Consider the following 23,390-nt stretch of genomic DNA (forward strand, 5'->3'; position numbering starts at 1 on the left):
ACTCAGTGCCATAAATACAGTGCACCATGCTGAAAGGGTTGTAACGATTGTCCATTTTCAGCCATCAAAGTTTGGTTTATCATCTAACGAAAGTGGAAACTAAAATTAATATTGGACATTGTTGACACCCCATTTTGTTTTTATTTCATTTGTTTTGTTTTTTGTTTTTATTTAATTTATTGTATTTTATTTAATTGTTAATGCCTAAATGATTTAAGCCTCTTTAAGCCCAAATTATTTTGATCTGCTTGGTTTCTTTGGGGCTTATTCTTATTATATTTGATTCTAAAATTGGGCTTTGGACCCAATCTACTCCCATTTTTCTTTCCTTTGGGCTGGACTTAAATCTCATTCTCTTGTTTCTAGAGCCCATTAAGCCCAATGAGCTTTTGTTTTTGTCATTTCGACATTTTATTACTATTATTACTATGACTCAAATTTTAGATTAAAAAAATCAGAATGAAAATCAAAAGTCAAAGAGCAAGGTTGTCAACCATTGCAAGAACCACTTGTAGCCACCCATTGCCTCTCCCTTGCACCGTGCAAAAAACACACATTTCGCTCTTTTGCATAAATGACTGAAAGATAGTGTATTTCACTAAAAAAAAGGAGCTTACGTTAACAAAATCAATTCCATCGACAATTGTTGACAGATTACCAATTAGTTTTCAACAAGATTGTGTTACATACACTATCAACGAAATTCACTAATGAAATTTACCACGAAAAGAGTTCCATCGACAAATAATTGATCATTTATTGACACACAATAAATAAAAAAGACACTGACCAATCATGTTCATCAATATTGATTATCACCAATAGAATTTACCGATAGATTTTTTTCACTGCCTATTCAGTCAATAACTCATTTACATTAACAACGAAATTATGGACGAAATTTCCATAGATAGTGTTCTTTTAAAATTTTGTTGAATTACTAATGAAATTTTCATCAATAATAGTCTTTGAGGGTTTTTTAACTTTCCAATAAAAATTTTGTCGATAATTTTGCCGGTAAGTTAAAAATGACTCTCCAATTTCACCCTAACAGCTTTTCTCTCTGCTCTCTCTTCCATCGATAAAAATAACATGACTATGTGATATTTTCACCATCCAAGTCAATATCACATGAATATAAAATGATAATTAATCAATTATTAATCATAAGTACTTATTTAGTTCAAAATAAATATATAAAAATATGAATTTGATTGAACACAAATAAAGAACATAAAAACTTATTTGTTTTTTCTTAAATAAGTCTAAAGATTTTTTTGAGTATTATGCCTTGTTTATTACTATACCATATACGTAAGGAAGTAAACTTGAGAAAATGACAAAACGTAACCCCTCAAGGTTCGAGCCTACTTACACCAAAAAAAATATTCAATTTAGGAAACCTAAGTGTTCCCCTATAAGAATCTTGTAAGAATTATAAAATAACTAAATTACCTTAGACATGTTATCTTGCAAATAGGAAGCAGATAATGAAAGTCTACATTACGCACCTCAAATGGCTGGAAAAAAGAATTATGAACCAATGAGTAAACTTATTTATTCCGACCATTATTATCAACAGTGGCAAAATCTCAAGGGGCCCGCAACACTCGGCAGGTATATTCTCCAAGGGCCCATATCGGGAAAATGTTCCGATATGCCGAGTAGCTAATCATACAGTTCTTATTGAAGACTCCCATGATCTCCTGTGATAGGGAAATGTTAGAAAGCAATCAGCGAGTGCATGGACACATATGGTTTTGGAAATGAACTTCCAATGTTATCACTCTTTGAACAAAGTGATATAAGTAAGCCATGTCATTGAAAGAACTTGTAGAAATGCAAGCTTCTTGATCAGGCTCTTCATGTTTGTTTGCTCAAACAATACTGAAACACTAGATGCATTCTCTACTTACAAGTTTCTCCTTGTTGCTCCATATAACATGCAAAAACTTTATTTACTGTCTGTTACCGAATCATTTTTTACTTGCAGACTATTGAACCAGCATAGATTTCAGTGATTTGCAAAGCACTGAAGAAACATAACTTGCTATTTCCAATTTTCTTAGACAGATATGATTAAATTATTGCTCCAGGCATGATTATCTTCTCTGACCATGATGTAAAAAAAGAAAGCCCATCTTTACCTCTTGAGGAAAATCTCCATCCTCCATTTGAGAGTTAATTAATATCCTTGCAGCACGATGCAATGGTGTCGGATCTCTCTCAGCCTTTCATTGTGGAAGAGTTAGTAGTTACCACAGAATAATAAAATTAAAAGTGAGGTTTGTATATTGAAATTGAAGCTTTCTTGAAGTCCTAAAAATATGTAAACTGAATAAACACATTGAACAAATACACTGAAGTACCACAGTCAACATTGTTATGCATCCTGAATTTTGCAGAACATTATCACATAAAGAGTGAGAATATAATACCAGCAGAAAGGAGACTTAGGCCTTATATGGTTTGTATATGGATGAGTATTAGTCCTTAGCAACTTGGTAAAATGTGGATCAAGTGCTAAGTGAACCTTCTCAGGCTATATTAAACATATTTATTTAGGCTCTCTTTGGTTTTTACGTTTGCTATTTGTATTTTATTATTCAAGTTTAGCTTTCTCCAAATTTGCTACAAAGCAAAAGCAATGGTAAAAAACCAAAAGCATCTTAAGAATGAATATAAAGGGAAAATGTAGCATCAATTTAAACATAATTGTTCAAGAAAAAGTAAGATCATGCATTTTGTTGTTTATGAAAGTTAACTTTTCTATTTTAAATTATATTCTTTAATTTGCACTTCTGAAAGTAAAAAAGGAATAAAGCAATAACCCAAGAAAACTTTAGTTTGCACATCACATGTTAGAATTTAGGTCGTGAATCCTCTTAATGCCTAGAACCTATTTTGTGAACGTATTAGAAGTGCCATTTTACAAACATACTACATAAACGGTGGGTGTCTTTAACAAAGTAGCACCATTACATGCAGCCATTTGGGACACAAACTAAATAAGTAGTGGGAGTCAGAAAAGCTTTTAAGTAACATTGCTACATGTCTTGTAGCCTTTCTTGAAGAATTTTAGAAATTTAAAACCCTAATTGTTCTAACAAATTCTCTTTGAAGAAAGACTATTTGAAAGTGTGCTATTTCTGTCCAATAAAATTTATTGGTATACTTAGTATGGATCAAAGATGAATGGAATCACCCTTCATAATAATAAATGGCATAGATGTTTAAGAAGTCTTCTATCTGACCATCCACAATGAAAAGCCATCTAAGTTTTAAAGGTGGCATACTGGAAATTGAGTTTCCTAACTAGCTAATGATTTCAAGCTACATAAAAGTAAATGTGTAGACCTCTTTTCAAAGCCTTACTCAACCCATAGCTAACACTGACAAACAGCTTTCTTTCCTCCTCTATCAAAAAGAATTGTTTACTAATGGAGAATTTTTAAGAATAATTATTATATTTTGTATTAGTGTCTGATTATTTGGTCTAATATTGTGTTTTTTACATTTGGGATAACTTCTTGTTTTAAGGCTATTTTAGGGTTAACATGTTTACATATATGTATACATGTATATATGCATGTATATATATATATATATATATATATATATANCATATATGTATACATGTATATATGCATGTATATATATATATATATATATATATATATATTTAGGCTGCTGACAAAGAATAAATAACTCTCTTCTGGTTTTTTCCTCTCAACATGGTATTAGAGCTTAGAGCTTTTGCTGACTAAAAGAGCTATATTTTTTATCGCTCGGCAGTAGAGGAATCTTGTTTGCTACCCTTGACAGCCGCCAAAAGCCTTGCGTGACTAGGTAGTTAGCGAGGAGTTTGAAATTTTTTTCCTGCGGTATTTCAAAGCATGGCTAATGGGAAGAAAACAGCTGATGAAAATAAGGTTGGTTTGATCGGAGAGAATCCCTCATTACAAATTAGTCCCGTAAAGCTAGATGGAACTAATCATCTTGCGTGGTCAAAATCTTGTTTGTTGTTCATCCAAGCTCAAGGTCTGAAAGGATATGTTACTGGGGATAAACAAAAACCAGAGGTCACCAGGGCCACCTACAACCAGAGGGAATCTGAAAACTCTCCCGTAATGTCATGGCTCATTAATTCCATACAGCCTCAAATTGCCCAAGGTTATCTATTACTAAATACTGCATCTAAGATTTGAAATGCAGCATCTCAAACCTATTCTCAAATGGGCAATGATGCACAGATTTATGAATTGTGGAATAAGGTGTGATAACTCTAATATATAGAGTTATTTTGACACATTTTGGGGCTTAAGTAGTTAAACTTCTGAGATTTTATGTTCAGATTTTAACATTTTAGGTGTTTTCTAAGTTTAAATTTGATTACTTGTTGAGTGGTTAATTTAAATTATTTTAATTTAATTTTATGTTATTTTATTTTAAATTACTTTAAACATAGTATTACTAATTTCTCTTATTATTTTTATTGAAAATTTGATGAAATCCATGCACGTATGGTGATGGCTTCATTCGTATATGTTTCAGTATTTTGACCATATCTCTCTCTACAAAACTCCAAAAAAGGTGATTATTGGACCACTAGAATTCTAAGAAGAAAAGCTACAACTTTTATGTTTACCACTTTACCCAGTTCTGATTGGATCATGGTCAGAATATTTGTCTAAATTGAAGCACTGCAGTAGTATGCATGGACTGAACATCATGAGGCATTTCGAGCACATCTTTCAACCCAGAAGTCCAATTGACATAATTCTTGAGCTATTGGAAAGTTAAGACATAGGGTTATAATCTTTATGTTTATCACCTTTTCTAGTTTCAGACCAGATCAGAGTGAAAATCACGTTTGAAGTTGATAGACCGTCGTAGAGCTGGAAAACATGGGCGCGACGCTGAGCTAAAATGGCGCACCATACATTTTCCCGAGAGCCTAGCACCACAGCACTGAAAGAGTAGTGCTGCAGCACTCCCAAGGCAAAAATTCAATGTCGTGGGGCCAAGAAATCAAGGTCGCGGCACTGAATGATTTTTCAAAAATAAAAATTTAATGGGCTTTTGGAAATTAGGCTTGTTAGAGCCTATTTAAGGGACCTTTTTAAGAAGTTTTAAGGGAGAGACAGCGAGCAACTATTTTGGAGATTTAGAGCCAAAATTGAGCAAGAAAACAAAAGAATTTGAAAGAGAATTGAGATTGCAAAGCTTCAATAATTAATTTCTTTCTCTACTTCTGTATTTTTCTTATTTTCTTTCACTTGGATTCATGGCTAAATTTCTTTGGATGTTGTTTTTATTAGTTATTATGAGCTAAACTATTTTTCTAGAATTGTGGTTGATTTCAACATATAGTTTGAATATTAATTTCTCTTTTATTTATCATGAATGGGTATAATTTTGCTTATTCAAATATGTTCTTAATGCTTTTTATTGTCTGGCCAACAATTAATTGATTTGTGAATCTAGGGATTCAATAGAGAGATTTTAGATTGAACTAAGGTTTGAATAGTGTATATTCATATCACTTAGGTGATCTGATTCGCGATTCGGGTAAACATACGCCAATTGCCATACATGACCACATTAGGACACTTGCTTAATGAACTTAATTTAATTTATTTCTATAAACATATAGTGAACTAATTAACTTAGGTACTTGCACAAGTAACCAAACAGAGACTTGTCCATAGCTTTGGATTCTAGGTTAGAAAAACCACCCAAGAAAGATAAATAACAAGAAAAGTTGATGTCAAATGAAATGTTAAATGAATCCATAATCCTAGATCTTTAATATATTTCTTTTCTCAACTTATTTAGTCTATTAGTTTATTTAGTGTTGATTTTTGATTATTTTTAATTAGTTTTTCTTTAATTTTCGGATTACTTAAATAAGATTAATTTGTTTTATAATTTTAGTACTTAGTGAAACTTCAGAAACAAATCTCCGTGGGAACGATATTCTTTTTCATCACTATATTACTTGTTCGATACGTATACTTGCGTGTGCAAATTCGACAACAAGATGCATGAGACAAAACTAGGTGAGATGATCATTGCTCAATACTTTACTAAATTGAGTGGTTTATGGCAAGAACTCGACTATTACCAAGATTTCCAAGCAGAATGTTCTGAAGATGCAACAAAATTCCAGAAATTAGTGGAAAAAGAGTGCATATATGATTTTAAACTTATTCTCTATGTTCAAACAATGATAAAGTCCGTATAGTGGATGGATATTTAACCTTTATATTTGGAACAGGTTCTATTAAATGTACTCCCACCATTAATCTATCTTTAGTCCTTCATGTTCATCGTTTTCCTATTAACTTTTTATCTGTTAGTTCAATTACAAAAGCACATGTTTGCAAACCTAAATTCTTTCCTACTCATTGTGTTTTTTACAAAACTTGAAAACACGGAGAACGATTGGCTTTGGTAGACTGCAAGACGGCTTGTATCTACTAAAGGAAGGTTACAGTACCTTGATTCTTGGTATAACCTGAACCTCGTTAAGAGAATCTATGAATGTTAACTTAGAAATAATCTAATGGCATAAACGATTAGGACACCCATCTTTTTTTGTTTTAAAAAGATTATATCCTAGTTTGTTTAAACAATGCAAGTTGGATTTATTATTTTTTGATGCTTTTGAATTTCCTAAACACACCAAACATTCTTATCCTTCAATTAATAATAAGAGTTTAGTTCATTTTATGACTATTCATTCTGATGTATAGGGACCAAGTCAAACAGTTTCTCTATCCGATTAAAGATGGTTTGTTACCTTTATCGATTGTTGTACTAGATTAACTTGGGTTTATTTGATGAAAGCAAAGAATGAGGTTTTTTCTTGTTTTCAACTATTTCACAAAATGATTTGTACACAATTTGTTGCCAAGATTAAGATTCTGAGAACTGACAATGGTACAAAATACATGAATGGTGTCTTTAATGCATATCTAAATGCCAATAGGATATTGCACCAAACTAGCTGTGTGGACACCAGTGCACAAAATGGAGTGTTTGAAAGGAAGAACATGCGTTTATTAGAAGTGGCTCGATCTCTTATGTTTACTATGAATGTTCCAAAAGTTTACAGGGGCGATGCAGTACTTTCAGCCGCATACCTTATTAACAAAATGCCTCTAGAAACACTTAATTTTAAGAGTCCTTTAGAAGTTCTACAAGGTAGTAATTCATATACTGTTCTTCCAAAAATTTTTAAATGTGTGTTTTGTTCACAAGAGGAATGTAGGTAAGTTAGAACCTAAGGCCCTTAAATGTGTGTTTGTTAACTATTCTGCAACTCAAAAAGAATACAAGTGTTATTATCTACCCTCAAGAAAGTACTTTGTGAGTATGGATGTTACCTTTAGGGAGTTTGAGCCTTACCTTTATACACCTCAATCACATTTTTAGGGGGAGAATAACGAAGAAAAGGTGGAGGTGATAACATCTGCCCTTATACCTCTTTTAATCAAAATTCTAGTGATGACAAGAAACAACCTAAAATTGGATGATTGGATAGGCCAAATTTGAAAACCTACACACGACATTACAAGACAGATAAAGCAATCAAGCATGTAATACTTGATCAAGTGCCATCTCTGAGTTCAATCCCTAAAAATACATGTGGTAAGTCTCCTTTAACTTTTGATTGCCCTAATTCTAATTCCATAGCTAATGATCTTGATGTTTCTATTGCTATCAAAAAAAGAGTCAAAGCTTGTACTAAACATCCTATTTCTAACTTTGTTTCCAATGATTCTTTGTCTCTTTCCTATAGAGCCTTTGTATTGTCTATTTCTTCTGTTTCTATTCCACAAGGTTGGCAAGAAGCATATCGTGATCCAAAATGGAAAGTGGCAATGGTTGAAGTGATAAAGGCTTTGCCAAAAAATGAGACTTGGAAACTTGTTACTTCCCCATTGGGAAAGAAACCAGTTGGATGCAAATAGGTGTTTGCAGTAAAACATAAGGCAGATGGTTCAGTCGAAAGGTACAAAGCTAGACTAGTGGCAAAGGGCTTCACCTAGACCTATGGGGTAGACTATCAAGAGACTTTTGCTCCTGTTGCAAAAATGAATAATATCATAATCATGTTATCATGTGCAGCTAACTTTGATTGGGACTTATAACAATTTGATGTCAAGAATGCCTCACTACATGGAGACTTGGAGGAAAAGGTGTATATGAAAATTCCTCTAGGATTTGATGATGATGAGAAGACTGAAGCGAAGTTTTGTAGATTAAAGAAGGCACTATATGGTTTAAAACAATCACCGAGGGCATGGTTTGATAGGTTCAATAAGACCATGATCTCATTTGGATATCATCAAAGCAATGTTGATAATACCTTGTTGATTAAACACTATAGTGGTAATATCACATTACTTATTGTTTACGTCGATGCATAGCTGTGACTGGGGGATGATAAGGAGGAAATTGCTTGACTCAGAAAACTTTTAGTTTAGGAGTTTGAGATTAAGGATTTGGGTAAGTTGCAATATTTCCTTAGAATGGAGGTGCCAGATCAGATAAAGGAATCGTTATTTCTTAAAGAAAATATATTTTGGATCTCCTTGTAGAAACAGGTATGTTGAGATGTAAACCTGCACACTCTCCGATTGAAGCTAATCACAAATTACAAGGAGTTTGTGAGTCAGTTGATTTAGGCCAATATCAGAGGTTGGTTGGGAGATTCATTTACCTCTTACACACCAGACCAAATATAGCCCATTCCATAACTTTGGTAAGTCAATATATGCATGACCTTCGAGATTTTCATCAAGAGGTTGTTTTCAGCATTTTATGATACCTAAAATCTGCACCTAGAAAAAGACTGTTCTTTTCTAAGCATGGTCACTTAAAGATAAAAGCTTTTATAAATGTAGATTAGGCTAGATCTCCTGATGATAAGAGGTCAACATCTAGTTATTGCACATTTGTAGGTGGAAATTTAGTTACTTGGAGGAGCAAAAAATAAACTATGGTAGATCAGCCAAGTGCAGAAGCAGAATATAAAGCTATGGCATAAGGTGTTTGTAAATTACTATGGCTGCAGAAAGTAATGGAAGAATCGCGATTGTCAGAATGGAAATATCTATCCTTGTTCTGTGATAACAAGGCTGCTATTAGTATAGCTCACAATCCGACTCAACATGATCGAACAAAACATATGGAGATTGAACAGCATTTCATAAAAGAAAAAATAACCAATGGTTTTTTGAATGTTGCTTATGTGACCTCAGAAAAACAACTAGCTGATGTCTTTGCTTAAGGACTTAGCAGCAGACAATTCCATACGTTAGTTTGCAAGTTCGGCATATGTGACATCTATACACCAACTTGAGGGTGAGTGTTGACTGATGGAAGATTTTTAAGAATAATTATTGTATTTTGTATTAATTTTTTATTATTAGGGCCTAATATTGTGCTTTCTATATTTGTGATAACTTCCTGTTTTATGGCTGTTTTAGAGTTAACATGTATATACATATAGGCTGTTGTAAATAATAATTTCATGACAGAGAATAAAAAACTCTCTCTTGGTTTTTTCCTCTCAACAAAACTATTTAAATAAATAAAAATAAAAGCATAATATGTTATAACAAATGAGAAGAGTAAAAAAAAAACCCTTTCTATCTCCTCTTTAAACAAAAATAGACATTTAAGAGTTGACACGTTTAGGAATTCTAATTAGCAAGCAAGCAAAAACTTTTAGAATAATTTATGCATATGTACCTGGCCTGCTTCTATAAGGGCCAACAAAGCCCAACTGGTATTAACAATATGTGGCCGAGCACCCTCAAGATTTGTATAAACCTGTTGGAAAAGAAGAGAATTGAATGGTTCACACTCAAGAAGTCAGGAGAGTAAAACCATGAGCCGTAGCAATAAATAGTTAAATATTCCTCTCTTATGCATATGTAATTTAGGAATCTGAGTTTCTATATTGATGGTTCTCAATCAGACTGTTTCCATTGAATGCAAAAGGAGAAAACCAGCAAGCGGAACTCAAAACAATCCATCAAGTCATCAACAACTACGATAAAGCAATTAGAATTCTCCATTTAATGAACAACACACTTCCAGAAACAAAATGTTGAAAAAATATTTAAACAAAAGCTATTACAAGCTCAATATAATGAAAAGAAAACATCTTCTCATTATCCACACACTTTTGTCTTAGTTAGCATGCATTACTCATTATCACTCTCATCAGAAACTTACTGCAATGTTATCAGACTACTGGTTTTGATTTTGTAAAAATCTCTCTCGGAAATTCTTTTCAACTACTTTTCTCCAAGTAATTCAGACAAATTGCAATGTCAGAAAATCTTGAAGAAAAACTATCAGCTTTTGAAAGATTGTTGACACTTTACACAATTAGACGCTACAAGTCATGGTTGGTCTCCATTTTATGTGAAAAGGGGTGTTTATTCATAGTCATAATGGAAGATGAATACAAGAAGTGGCTATAATGTTATCATTCAATGAGTTGCACCAAGTTACAATTACTTATGTTTTTCTTAAGTTTATATATAGTTATATTATATGAAAAGAATAATCGATGAATTACATAGAATGTTTAGGAGGACAGCAATTCAAACTCAATTGATGAATTTGTACATCCAGTGATTTCCATCTCCTGACAACATAAATTAGTTAGTTCTCTCGTGAACTTGGTCAGAGAGAAGCAGAATGCATCTTATCCCAAGTTAATTATCTGTGCTTCATGCACTTTACACCTACCTAAATGTGGAGCAACTTGTGTGCTGTAATTGTTAAAGAAGCAAATAATCGGGGGCAAACAGCCTGTTACATAACTTTAGACATAAATGCTATGGTTTTATGAATGGGTCTTTCTTTTTATTATAAAAATAAAAAAAAAAGATAAACATCTAAAACAAACAAACAAACCCAAAAACCTACCTTATTGGTTAATTGAGCTTGTTCCCTCAAAAGCCAATCAATACAAAGTTCTTTGTATGGAAATACTAAAAAATGATATGCAGATTTGCTATATGCATTCCTACATGCAAAATGTACATCTGTAAGGATAAAAACTTTTAATTTCATATACTTCTCATACAAAATTGTCCATTTAAATTATTTAATGACACAAAATCATCATATTATGCAGGTAAAACAACATTATTTATGTATCAAAATATTCAACATAATTTTGTACAAATCTAGATGGTAACATCAGTTCCTAGATATGAAAATATTGAAAACTTGAAATTTTGTAAAAACCACAAATAAAATAAGCAAAACAAATCTTTGACCATTCAATGTGCTTTGCTAACAAAATTTGGCTTAATTTGTTTAAGATTCAAACAAGTTGGACCTTTTTTTCTCGTTTTTTCTATATAAATATATGTAATGTAAGGATGGATGTATGTAAGTATATTAAACAAAATTTCACATAAGCATAATTATAGCAAATTCATAAAGAGACATTTTTTCAAGGAGGCATTCAATAAAGTCAGTCATGTTTATCAAAGAATATAGAAATGAAATTTCAAAAAGGACAGATCAAAACCTTGTTCTGACATGATAAGTAACTCTCCCCCCAACCACCTGTTGCAAGCTCTTTGGACAACAGAAAATCACATGCTTTACGAATGTTAGAGCTATTATTGTATGTTCTACCAGCAGCAGATAGCCCCTTTATTCCAAACCATCCAGCGTAAGTGAAGCAAACTCCCCAGGATCCATACCTATCAAAATCTACATTATTTGATATAACTAATTTCAAAGTGACAGCTCAAAGCAAGTGCTTCACAAATAATATACTAAGTAGGCCACGTTGGAGAAATTATAAAAATAGCAGAAATGGTAATTACAGATATAGACAAATAATATAAACCAAACATGTATAAGATATAGATTTTGGACTAATATATAAACAAACCAAGAGCCATCTGCAGCCTGTATCTTTTCAATAAACTCCACAGCTCTACCAATACAATTTTCAATTTCCTCCATCCTATGCTCAGGAAACAATTTCTTGAATGAGATTAGTGCCTGAATTGCTGCTGAGGTGCATTCAACATATCTACATTGCCACTCCATAAGCATAAAATCAGAGTGCAATTCCATTATTTAATTATAGACTGTCTAAAAGCAGAAAATGAAGTATGCTAGGACCTTACGGGTAATCTATAACTATGTCACCAAAAGATTCAGCAGGATTGATTAACTGAAAACAGGGAAAACAATGAAATTATACTCACTGCATTGCAAGAAAATAATGCATAATCATTTGACAATCACAAGTGTTAAATTTGTTTTGATGGCAATTAATAATAGTAAAGCAAACACGTGTTAGGACTAAACCATGGACAAACCGTATATTGCAGTTACATTAACTCAATCCTTCCTAAACTGTGAATTCAGTTCAAGAAGCATTGTTTTACTCTAACTTAATTTTTTCCCCAGTTCCAAGAAATTATAGAGAGCACTATCTTGTTCTCTTTTTTTTTTTCTCATTTTTTTTAAGAAAAAAAATTATGAATTATGGTAAATCAGCTACTCAATTTTTTGGAATTTTTTCAGTTTAATAGTTGTGAGACATTTGGTATTCCCTCATACATGTGAAGTTTTCAATGTCAATGATTTTCTTTCTGTACAATTTATAAAGAGGACTATCTTTTTCTTTTTTTGTTTTGAATCACAGTAAATCTGCATTTATGTTTTGTGCAATTTAAAGTCAGTTTATAGTTGAGTGTGCGGTATTTGGTATCCTCTAGGAACCTTGGTTCAAATTTTCAATATTAATTATTTTCTGTCTTTTACTTTTATTTCTTGGGGCCATATAACAGACCAAAAATGAAAAGATTAGCGTGAAAAAGGGTGAGACACAGGTATGGGGTTTAGGGTTTTCCTTTCGCCAACATTTATGTTTGTTTAAAATATGTTAATTCTTCTTTCCCTTATACACTAGCTTCACTCTTCTTACTGCTTTTCAGCTGCAGATCAACATGAGTGCCATCAATGCCATGCTTAATGACTAGGGCTAACAAAAATTCAGTCAAAGAAAAGCCCCTTCATTTCTTTATTTATTTTTTTCGGTAGTTGTGGCTATTATTTGTTTTAAGTATAAGAAACCATGGTAAAAAGCATATTTTCTGTTCTTATTAACCTTTTTGACTTTTAATTGTTAATATATGTGTGTGCATGTCCACCTGCGTGTCTTTGTGTGCTTGTGTTCTGTACGTGTTTTGTGTGTGCTTGATAGGAATAGGGAAAAGCATAAAGGCCATTTACATGTCAACTTCTTACCTCCAACCACTGATAGGATCTTGTCAATTCATATGTTGGAAAACCACCATCAACATTCTGCAGGGATCCCAAATGTAGTCAAATTTTAGGGAATTTATAGAGTATAACCAGAATTCAGAAATGTCCCATCAAACTTTGACACGAAGTGAGTTGGTCATGGAGATGACTGCAAGTTACTGGTATGTACGTATTATGTAGTAGTGAAACTAAAATGGGATGCCTATCGTACTTTTTTTTTTTTTGAATTTGTTTCAGAAACTGATTCAGGCAATAAGCAGATTATTATCATGAAAGATCAAAAGTATTATCTATATGTTTGAAACCAGGTTTATAACTTTCTGTCATATTCTATCATAGTTTTGTCTGCACATAGTTGGCCAAGACTATTCACGTTTTTATTTCATTTTAAGTCATGATTGGCTTACATAATGGGAGGTGATATCTCCCACCCCTTTACCTACCCCAACTCTGGTGCCTAAATCCAAACTGAGGACCTCAAGCTTCCTTAAGCGGAAAAGGCAACATCAGGTTACAATGGCATTGATGACATTTTAAGTCACCCACAGAGCTAAAAAAGGAATAAGAGAAGGCTCAAAGTAAAAGGAATATACCCTGTTAGCAAGCACTGCAAGTCTTCTTGGTCAATAGTTTTTATGAGAAAATGACAAAGAATATGGAGGTGCAAGGCATGAGACTTAAGCATGTCTTAAGATTAGTCCACTAGAAACACAAAAGATCCATAAATATTGAAAAAGAGCTCTCAGATTTTTCTGAAATCCTGTGAAAATATTATTACTTAAAACTAGGTGGCCAACTAGATAGAAGCTACTGAAATGAACATTTAAATACCACAAATCAGCCCCACCTTATACAAATAACTTTCTGATAGCACTAGCAGGGGAAAATTAAGAGCATCAAACTCTTCTGTCCTGCCTAATTCTAGAAAACCATAAATCATTATATCTGTAATCACTATGTCAAACTTTTTTCCAAGTTTCCTCCTTTTATAGTGCCGATATTCACCAATTATCAATTTTCTACACCCATCAGTCCACTTCTTCGAGAAATTCAAACACCAATACCAGTGTAACACCCCACATACCTGTAAGGAAAGGATAACATTAACAGCATCATATAGCCGCATCATATGTAAAGGTTCCCCAACAGATTCTGAAGGTAGCGTTGATAATAACAGCACAGCCTGTACAAGGAAATAGATATTACTGAAACCTAAAATATATTTCAGAGTTGGACGTCCACTTTAGGTTGTTCACTATTTGGACCTTCAATCCCTCTGATGTGCAGTCTGAGATGGGCCATCCATGATCTACTGTTGAGAATGGCCAAGCACCTTTTGAAATATGACGATACCAGAAATTTAGGTCTCCAGGACAATCTTCTAAAACCTGACAGCGCAGGAAAACTAATCAAGTTGAGGACATAATGAGAAACTATAAAATTATGATTTCTAAAAAAAAAAAACCTGGGAATATTTTATGAAATCATGTGCTTTTCTTAAAATTGGACCATATTCATCAGCAAGACCAGTGGAAATAATAGCTTGAACAGCGAAAGCAGTATCCCATAGTTGACTTCCATTGTAACCCTGCAATGAAATTATTAAAAGAAATCAAGGTATCTTAGCATCACAGTATGATTCTCTTGTATTACTTTCCCTGGCATAGTTCACTACTAAAATAATGAACTAAAACAAGGTATTACCATATTAGAACTGCAATAAGACAAGAAAAGAACTGGATGAGGAGAAAGATTAAAATTTAAGAATCAGAAGGGTCAATATTGTTCAGGACCTGCATCTTCATACCATCTTCAGCTATCCACAGATAATCTAAGATCCTAGGAAGATGCAGTTTGAATGACTCTGAATATGGATCTTCCACCCAACAGCTAAGCATATTCAAGACCTGCAGATTAGAGTTATAGGAAATCAGAAACTCCTTGGAGTGAAAAGATGGATACGGTTCATGGCCCCCTGAGCATCACTCCAGAGTTTTACCACTAAAGAAGCACCCTATTCTTAGCCAAGTGAGATGAATATCTAAAATTTCCCTTCCCTTCATTGATTGCAATTAGGTGAAAAAACTGTGCTCTCTTCCACATCAAAATCTTGAGATCATTGCAACCATTCTACAAGCATACCTTGTTTACAGGCCCTATGCATATATACCGAGTATTCTCATCTTCATAGTGTATGTGCTGCATGACAGTACGCAAAGCCTTCTCCCTCAAGCTTTTACAAGGCCACCGTGTAAAAATAGGCTCATATAAATAGTGGAGAGATGCCCAAAGAATATCCTGAACCAGCGGATGTGGATAGTATAGATCTTCCTAAAAGTATTTGGAAAAGAAAAAAGGAAGAAGAAATAAAGTTCCAATCTTAAAATCAGAAGACATGATGTAACATGAAAAAAGCTGTTATGCTGAACTTAAATAAAAAAAAAAAAACCCAATAATCTAGGCACATCTTAGTAGCAATCTCTAATTTGACTGGCATAAAAAACATGCTTTCACAAATCTGACAATGAAATGCATATGTAAATATAGTTTGCAAATTTACATAACTCATAATGTTTGCTTAGATTACTAAAATTACAGTTTTTGAGATATTATTTTTAGTCCAAGAGATAAATAATTTTTTTTCTCTAATTCATGAGCAAGCACAAAATTATTACTAAAATTTACTTATTTTACTTACTCCAAGGACAATGTCCTGCAAGTATTTTCATCAATATAATATCATGAACTGGTTGTATTGATTTCCATGTTTCACTAAAATATCTTGTTTCTACTGCCGCCAAGCAGAACTTTAGTTGATAGATAATATGTGGATCACACACAGTCAATAAATTAAATAGAGATGACAGAAACACTTGGTCTGAAAAAAATAAAAATACCCTCTTTGGTTGGTTGTTTGCAGATGTGTGCTGCTCAAGCTCCACAACATATGATAAGTGATACATGGTGCCCTTCAATTGGCTAATTGTTTCTTAATTAAGACACACTGTCATTATTTTAGCACAATGATGCACTCTATTTTGATATGTTAAAACACAGCACAGAATCCTCCATAGGTAGAAACCTCACACCACAAATAACTCGTAGGGTTATTCCTGAACAACTTTTATTTGCTAATTGTTCATATAGTTTGCAACTTTGTTTCTCTCTCTAAAAATAGAAACTCTACCATTCTCCTGTTTTCATCAATATCCATGATTGTTGTATACTCCAATGTTTCCACTCTCATCATCTTTAAGTGCTTTCAGTACTTCACCTCCTCCAACCACTTCATTCATTACTTTTTTTTTGGCGAATTCATTCATTCCTTATTCACAATACATACATTATTTCCATCAATTGCCTACATAGCACATATGTCTAATATTACAACCATCACATTCCCTCTCTGTTGCGCTACTTAAATTCCCTGATTTCATCCCATCTCTCTTATATAATGCTGCCAACCAATTATAAAAGAAAATAAAAAATTTTATTTTAAAAAAATAATTAAAGCAATCTGGAAAGAAAACTAATCAGGAAGTTAAAACAATATTGAAGCATCACAGAAAGCCAAATAATAGCAGGGTTTAATTATACTGGCTGTGAAAATCAAAAGAAAATTTATGAAATACCAACAACAATCCCTTTAACAATGCTCTATGATCTAATGCTAACAAAACCTAACAGATTAAGCTCAAGCTACATGATTCAAATTGCAACAAAAAAATCTAGCCCTTGCTTGACAACTGTCCCATTTTAGCACAAACAAGAATATAAGATCTGCAGGAATATAAGTTAGAACAATCTGTAAATTTGGTTATAAAGTTTTAATACTGATAATGCATTCAAGGTTCGTAAGTGGGGAAAGGATTATTAACTTCTTACTACTATTTCATACCCCCCAATAAAGGACATTGAACTGATATCATTGATCATGCTCTTTTCTCTCATTACTTAACTTGAATCAATGATCCTTGCAAACATATTTTTCTCCTATTTTCTTAAATATTTCAGGCAAATTCTATCTAATCTCTCTGTATTGGCATGAAAAATTTTCTGCTACATATGATTTCAATTAAAAATGCATTGTTGCCAACTGCCTTGCATATGCTATTAGCAACTTAAGAATAAACAACTGACGTAATAAAGTACGAAACATTCAACCAAAGAACGTTTTAAAAATGATTTGAAACACCAAAACTTTAGAAAAGCAAAGGATTAACCACATGAAACAACATAAAAGTAGTATCATTGCAAAAATTTGCTCTGAAAAGCGTAGATCTTTGCAAGAGGCAGATGTTTAACCAACCTTGGCACATGTGTTGCGAGCTTTATTCCAATCTACTTCATGGTAAGGAACAGTATAGAGCTCTTTTCTCAATGACAGAATTATAGGCGTGATAGGACCCACAAACGTCTTCCCATACAAATAAGACATTGGCAAATACACCATTCGACAGTGACACCACATCCTTCCTAGAGAAGTATAAGAAATTATTGTCAAGAGTAATAGCAAGTAGAACCTTTGCAACAGAGGCAAAACCTGTAAAGGGAGCCTATTTACTAACTAATTTTTGTCAGGAACTGGGTCAATGATGTTAAAGTGGTAAAGGAAAAAATTGAAACAGAAGCAAATGGAAAACATCAAAATCTTTACGATTTATATACAAACCCGCCAAGGACCAAGACTAAAATAAAAGTTAGAGCTACACGGAAGCCTTGACAGTTGAAACTGGCTAGGAAATAGGAAACAAGATCCCCCAATATGAATGCTCTTTGTCTAAAATTAAAACAAAAAAAAGATGATGATGGATGACTAAAACAAACAACTTTATTCCTCTACTCTATCATTAACTCCAGCACTGGAGAGGCTACTTTTCTGCCTGAAACTTCTCTCAATCAATCTAGATTCCAAACTTTACTTTTGTGGTAAATCAAGCACCTGAACCAATTTAAAAAATGCAACCAATTCCAATCTGCTACTGAATTAGCCAAGAAGTGGAATGAACATCTCAAGCCCATAGCCCATACCATTTTTCAAGCCATAACCAAATAAAAGAAAGAACAGACAGCTACTCCTCTCTCTCCTCCTTGATTTAGTAAAATTCAAAAGTAATTTTATAAATAACAAACATCTAAAATTTTTCATTATCAAGCTCTTGTTTATTCAAGGCAACAAAGCAAGCACCTTGGTTCACAGCTACTTCATTGAGAAATGCACTCATGCAGTGATGAGATGAAGACAGTTTGTTCCTTTCTTTGCCATTTCCTTCCTCCACATTTCCAATAGCTCCTCCAAAAATTACAAAAGATTTTGCCTTGACTCCTTCACTTGATTTTCCCAAAGGCAAAGATTTCAAGGACTCAACAACGGCCTATCTTGACCACCATCATAGTTGCTGAAGCTTATTAAATCATTTACAATCAATCAAGTATCTCTCACTCTCTTCAAAACACTAGAAAACGAGGAAATTGGGAGGGGGCCAAAAGGGGAACATGCACCCACAACGTTAGAGAAGACTTAGAGAGAGAGAGAGAGAGAGAGAGAATTTTTTATCTTCATTTGTTTGGACTTCTTTTTGTTCCCCTCTTTGACTTGGTTGAATATCAGTTTGGCTTTAAGAATTGGGTTTGGACAAATTATTTCCAAGCCAATGCAACTAGCATAACTACATGGCACCAACTCAGCAAACTGGAGATGCTGACATCAGCAAGTGTTGTATGCCATTAGCCATTGCCAAAGCAATCCGGCCTTGATTGCACATTTTTAAATGGTTTAGTTACCCAATTCCTAAAATAAAAAGAAAAAAGGGACGGTGAACATTCAATAAAGGAAAGTTCAAGCGAACAAATAAACTTACTACTTAAATAATAACTGTCCTTTGTCATATAAGTTGTATTTTAGCATTATCAAAGGAATCCTTGTTGGTTGTTATCTAATCATGAAATATAGTACTGTAACTCATATGTTTCAGCTTTCACACATTTGATGTTAGTAACATCTGCTGCATTATCCGGAAGGGATCTTACATTTTATGATGAAATAGACAAAGGAGATTCTGCTCCATCTAAAGAACCAGAGTGACACTAAAAATTCACCTAGCTTTAAATTAAAAGTTTTATCAGTTTATGAAGGTCAGAAAAAGACATTTTTTAATCTTTTACTTGGCTTGATATGCAGAATTAAAAAGATCACAATAAAAAACTAATTAGAAACCTGGATGAATTGGAAGAAAGTAAGGACACAGCCATACTTCTGGCGGCAGTGGATTATTCCCTGACCATTCATATGCACCAAGTACCTATCAGGATCAAATATCAATAAAAGGCTAGCAAAGGCTTTCAAAGTTTTACCTCTTTACTAATAATAAATAAATAAAAAATGAGCAAACAGTGAAAAACTAATATTTGTACCGAAAGCCACATTTTTCCCCATGACGTAATTGCAGTTGCACTACCATGTTCTAGAATCCACTCACATGCCTTCTCAACTGCCCCTTGTCCACCTTCAGGCCCTTCACCAAGCAGTCTCAAGGTGACATAATTTAAGACAGTACCAAACATAGTGCTTGGCCCTTCAATATGCAGACCCCAACCACCATCTCTGTTCTGCAAGAAAACAAAAAGTCTTATAACATGGTAATTTTCTTCATTTGTTGATCGATAATGACGATGCCAACTAGCAGCAAGTAGTTGGGAAAAGGCCGTTGACTTAAGTGGTTCAGTTTTCCTTTGATCCAAATAGTACTCTGCTTGGTTATTACAAACCCAACTAATGTGAGAAATTATTCCAAAGCACCAACGGAAAAAAATAATAATATAATTATGTCATTATGTGTGCATATTATACTATACACTCAACATATAGAATTGATGGAAATTTAAAAACACACAAAATGTACATCTACTTGCCTGATGATTGTATAGATATCTGCACATCTCATATTGATGCTCCTTTGATAGGACGGCATTCAAGGCTCCTGTAACAGATAAAGTAATGACCTGTTCCATTTTATAAACAAAAATTAAATTACATGTCATCCAATCAATAGTTGCTGAAAAATGCAATACTGTCGATGTAAGCAACAAGCCATAGAGAATGCATATATTCTGGAATCTGAGACTAACAAACGCAAAGCTAAGGACAAAATAAAGGCTTTGTTCTTTCATTACATTCTGACAATTGTCAAAAGATTCTAAAATAGAAGCAATTCAATTTCTTCAGTGCATTAAGCCCGAGAAAAGACATACAAGTATTTGCCAAATCAACAGTCAGATCAGACATGGCTTACAGGTTAAGCCTTACCAAACCGGGAAGTAGAAACATAGGACCCCCGTAATCACCAGGCCAATGACCGTCATCTGCTTGTATGGTTGAATAAAAATTGAGGGCCCTGCGTAATGTTGTCAATGTAGCCTCTTCCTTCACATCTTCAAACTCTTTCAATTTGACTTGTGGGAAATTAGTGACAAATTGGTTCTCCTTCGCATACTACACCCAAAAAGAAAAAGTTCAGTGACCTTCAAAATGCAATACAAAATGGCCAAAATAATCAACGGCTTAGAAGAAATGTCAGAAACAACAAGCTTTCTCTACTTATTAAGTGTTTCCCCGCAATATAGATATGCAGTTGACCACAGTAGAAGATAATAGATTAAGCTTCCATTTCTTTTGTCATGCCATGAAGTCAATCATAGAAGTAAAAATTTAAATTTTTCTACAACTGAAAGACTAAGAAAATCAATATCCAAATCCCAACAGCAGAAAGCCAATTCTTTTCAAAAGTCACAAACTGTACATTGAAAAGAAGGGAAGCGGATTACTTGAACAACTATTTAACAAAAATACGCAAACCCCCATTTAGTTTTGAACACCTAGATGAATTAAAAGAAGGCAGAGGCAGACTCACCTGAATTCTCATGAGAAGGTCAGAACTGTGCTTTTTCAGGAGACGATCAGTGGAAAAACTCTGGCGAGCCATTTCCACCTTAGAAAGCTCTTCTGGGGTTCCTGATTCAGGGCAGAATTCCCAGACTTGACGTCCCACATGATCGTTCGAACTCCTTAGCCATGCCCCATTATCACCTACACTCTCCTTTCCAATCTTAAGCCTCCACATTCCGTTAAAAAGAAAGACCAGCTCCCCAGAATCTTTGCTTCTCTGGTAAAGCTGGCAAGTGTTTAGTCTTGTTCAGTATGAATGGCAAATGCCGTCAAGATAGAATACCCTGCTGCTAATTGGGAATGGCACAATAGTTTCAATTGTTAGATAAGTGTCGAAGATTTGTGGGGTCTTTCCGGTTGGCATGCCAAACAATTTATTTGTATTAAATATTTGAAAACTGGTTGCCATGTAAATTACGAAGAGAGGGACAAGAATAATAAAACAATTTATTTTTGGTCAAAATATTGACCAAGTTCTCATATAAATGCATTTTATTCAATTTGATCTTTGCATTTAAAATCATAACAATTTAATTCATTGATTTTAAAAATTACTTCATTTTAATTTCACTTTCTAACTGCATCTAATTTTACTGTTAAAAAGATATGTCAGTACTTATTTCAGCACTGATGTTATATATTTTGATGATGTGGCACCCACGTGATGACATGACACTAATATGATGACGTAGTAATGCTGATGTTGCATTGACATATTGATGTGTCCGTGCCACGTGATAGATCACAAATTTTTTAAAAAAAAATTTGTGTTACATCATAAGGACAAAATTGAATAAAAATATAAAATACAAGGATTAAATTGAATAAAATTGAGATATTGAATGACTAAATTGAAAAAAATTAAAAATATAAATTTTTAAGTAGATAATAGATATACTTATTAATAAGCCAAATGTTTAATTGTAAAAAATTTATGATGTTAAAAAATATATATAAATATGTTAGTCCCATTGAAGTGCTAGAGAAAAGGTGAATAACACTAAAAATTTTTTGTTTAGTGCTTTAGAACTTGAAGATCACTTAATCAACTAGATGAAGGGAAGGACTAAAATTTGTTATAATTTTTTTAAAAAAAATTAGAATTTGTTAGAATTACAAGACACCAAGTAAAGAAAGGTAAAGAGAAGTGGATAAAAAAAGAGTATTTATAGTGGTTTAGTCCCCTTGACCTACATCCGCTATCTTGATTTCCTAATTAAGGATTTTCAACCCAACTTCACTAAACCAATGGAATTAACAGCTTCCACCAAGCTTTTACAAGGTGAGCTTCTAACTCAAGCTCTAATATCTTATAATAATTTTAGAGTATTTCTCACACTCTAATTTTTCAAGAAAGAGAAAAAAAAGAAGTACAACTAAGTACCTTTACAAGTCTGGACAGATTACAATCAAACTCAAACACATTTTCTAGATTTAGAATAAAGAACAAGTGTTTTTAATGAATAATATTTAGGTTTTTGCACAAAGTAGCTTTTTTCTCTTCAAATCTTCAACTCCACTTTTCTTTAACCATTAAAACTTCCTTTTATACTTAAGGAGTCAAATTTTTCTTGTTGGAGACAGTTTTTAGCCGTTAGAAACAACTCTAATGCATTTCTAATAGTTATTTTATCCTCTAGTATTTAAATTTAAAAAGGAAGACAAACTTTGGGTAACCGATTACAAGCAGCTATAATCGGTTACAGCTTTTTTGTCTTCCACTGTCCTGTTGCTGTGTTGTCTACTCTAACCGATTATAGAAGGCTCTAACTGATTAAGAGTTCTCTGTCTTCGGACTTCTCTTCTTCAACAGACTTCTTTTAACTAGTTATAACAGGCTTTAACTGATTACAAACTTTATGTTTTCACTTCTCTATACAGTAGTCTTCCTCTAATTGGTCAACACTTCCCTTAACTGATTGAAGCTTTACTTCTTTCAACCATAACTGGTTAAAATTAGCTTTAATCAACTAGAAATCTTCAAATTTTGAACTTGTCCATTTTGGCTCCCCTCAACAGTCAACAATATTTTCAAACTTGTTTTGGCGCTTGAAGATACTAAGACTTTATGCTCTAACTGATTAACCAAACCTTTTAATCGATTAGCATATTTCTA

General features: G+C 33.2%; 1 protein-coding gene across 2 annotated transcripts; it reads right to left on the minus strand.

The window, feature by feature from the left end:
* Positions 1,338-21,575, minus strand: LOC18595555 (cycloartenol synthase). Of its 2 annotated transcripts, XM_007023563.2 has the most exons (18): positions 21,240-21,575; positions 20,636-20,821; positions 20,242-20,331; positions 19,744-19,938; positions 19,547-19,631; positions 17,639-17,805; positions 15,472-15,660; positions 15,123-15,236; positions 14,795-14,917; positions 14,595-14,717; positions 14,414-14,512; positions 13,312-13,368; positions 12,183-12,229; positions 11,942-12,085; positions 11,570-11,747; positions 9,766-9,846; positions 2,148-2,231; positions 1,338-1,706 (listed from the first exon to the last, which is right to left on the minus strand). In XM_007023563.2, the coding sequence occupies exons 1-18, from the start codon at positions 21,447-21,449 to the stop codon at positions 1,593-1,595; spliced, it is 2,286 nt and encodes a 761-aa protein (XP_007023625.2). In that variant the 5' UTR covers positions 21,450-21,575; the 3' UTR covers positions 1,338-1,592. The 2 variants fall into 2 exon arrangements, with proteins under 2 accessions (XP_007023625.2, XP_017979051.1); XM_018123562.1 differs by lacking the exon at positions 21,240-21,575 and having other exon boundaries at positions 19,744-19,933; positions 20,636-20,727.

The sequence above is a fragment of the Theobroma cacao genome, chromosome 6, assembly GCF_000208745.1.
Source record: "Theobroma cacao cultivar B97-61/B2 chromosome 6, Criollo_cocoa_genome_V2, whole genome shotgun sequence".
In the NCBI taxonomy this organism is placed as follows: Eukaryota; Viridiplantae; Streptophyta; class Magnoliopsida; order Malvales; family Malvaceae; genus Theobroma; species Theobroma cacao.

What these genes read in the sequence shown, in the direction of transcription:
- LOC18595555 (XM_007023563.2), bottom strand. Translation starts at nt 21,449, where the DNA reads ATGTGGAGGCTTAAGATTGGAAAGGAGAGTGTAGGTGATAATGGGGCA. An exon ending in CAGGCTGCAGATGGCTCTTG is followed by an intron (nt 11,748 to 11,941) that starts GTTTGTTTATAT and finishes AGATTTTGATAG; the next exon opens with GTATGGATCCTGGGGAGTTT. An exon ending in ATGGAGATTTTCCTCAAGAG is followed by an intron (nt 1,707 to 2,147) that starts GTAAAGATGGGC and finishes TCCCTATCACAG; the next exon opens with GAGATCATGGGAGTCTTCAA.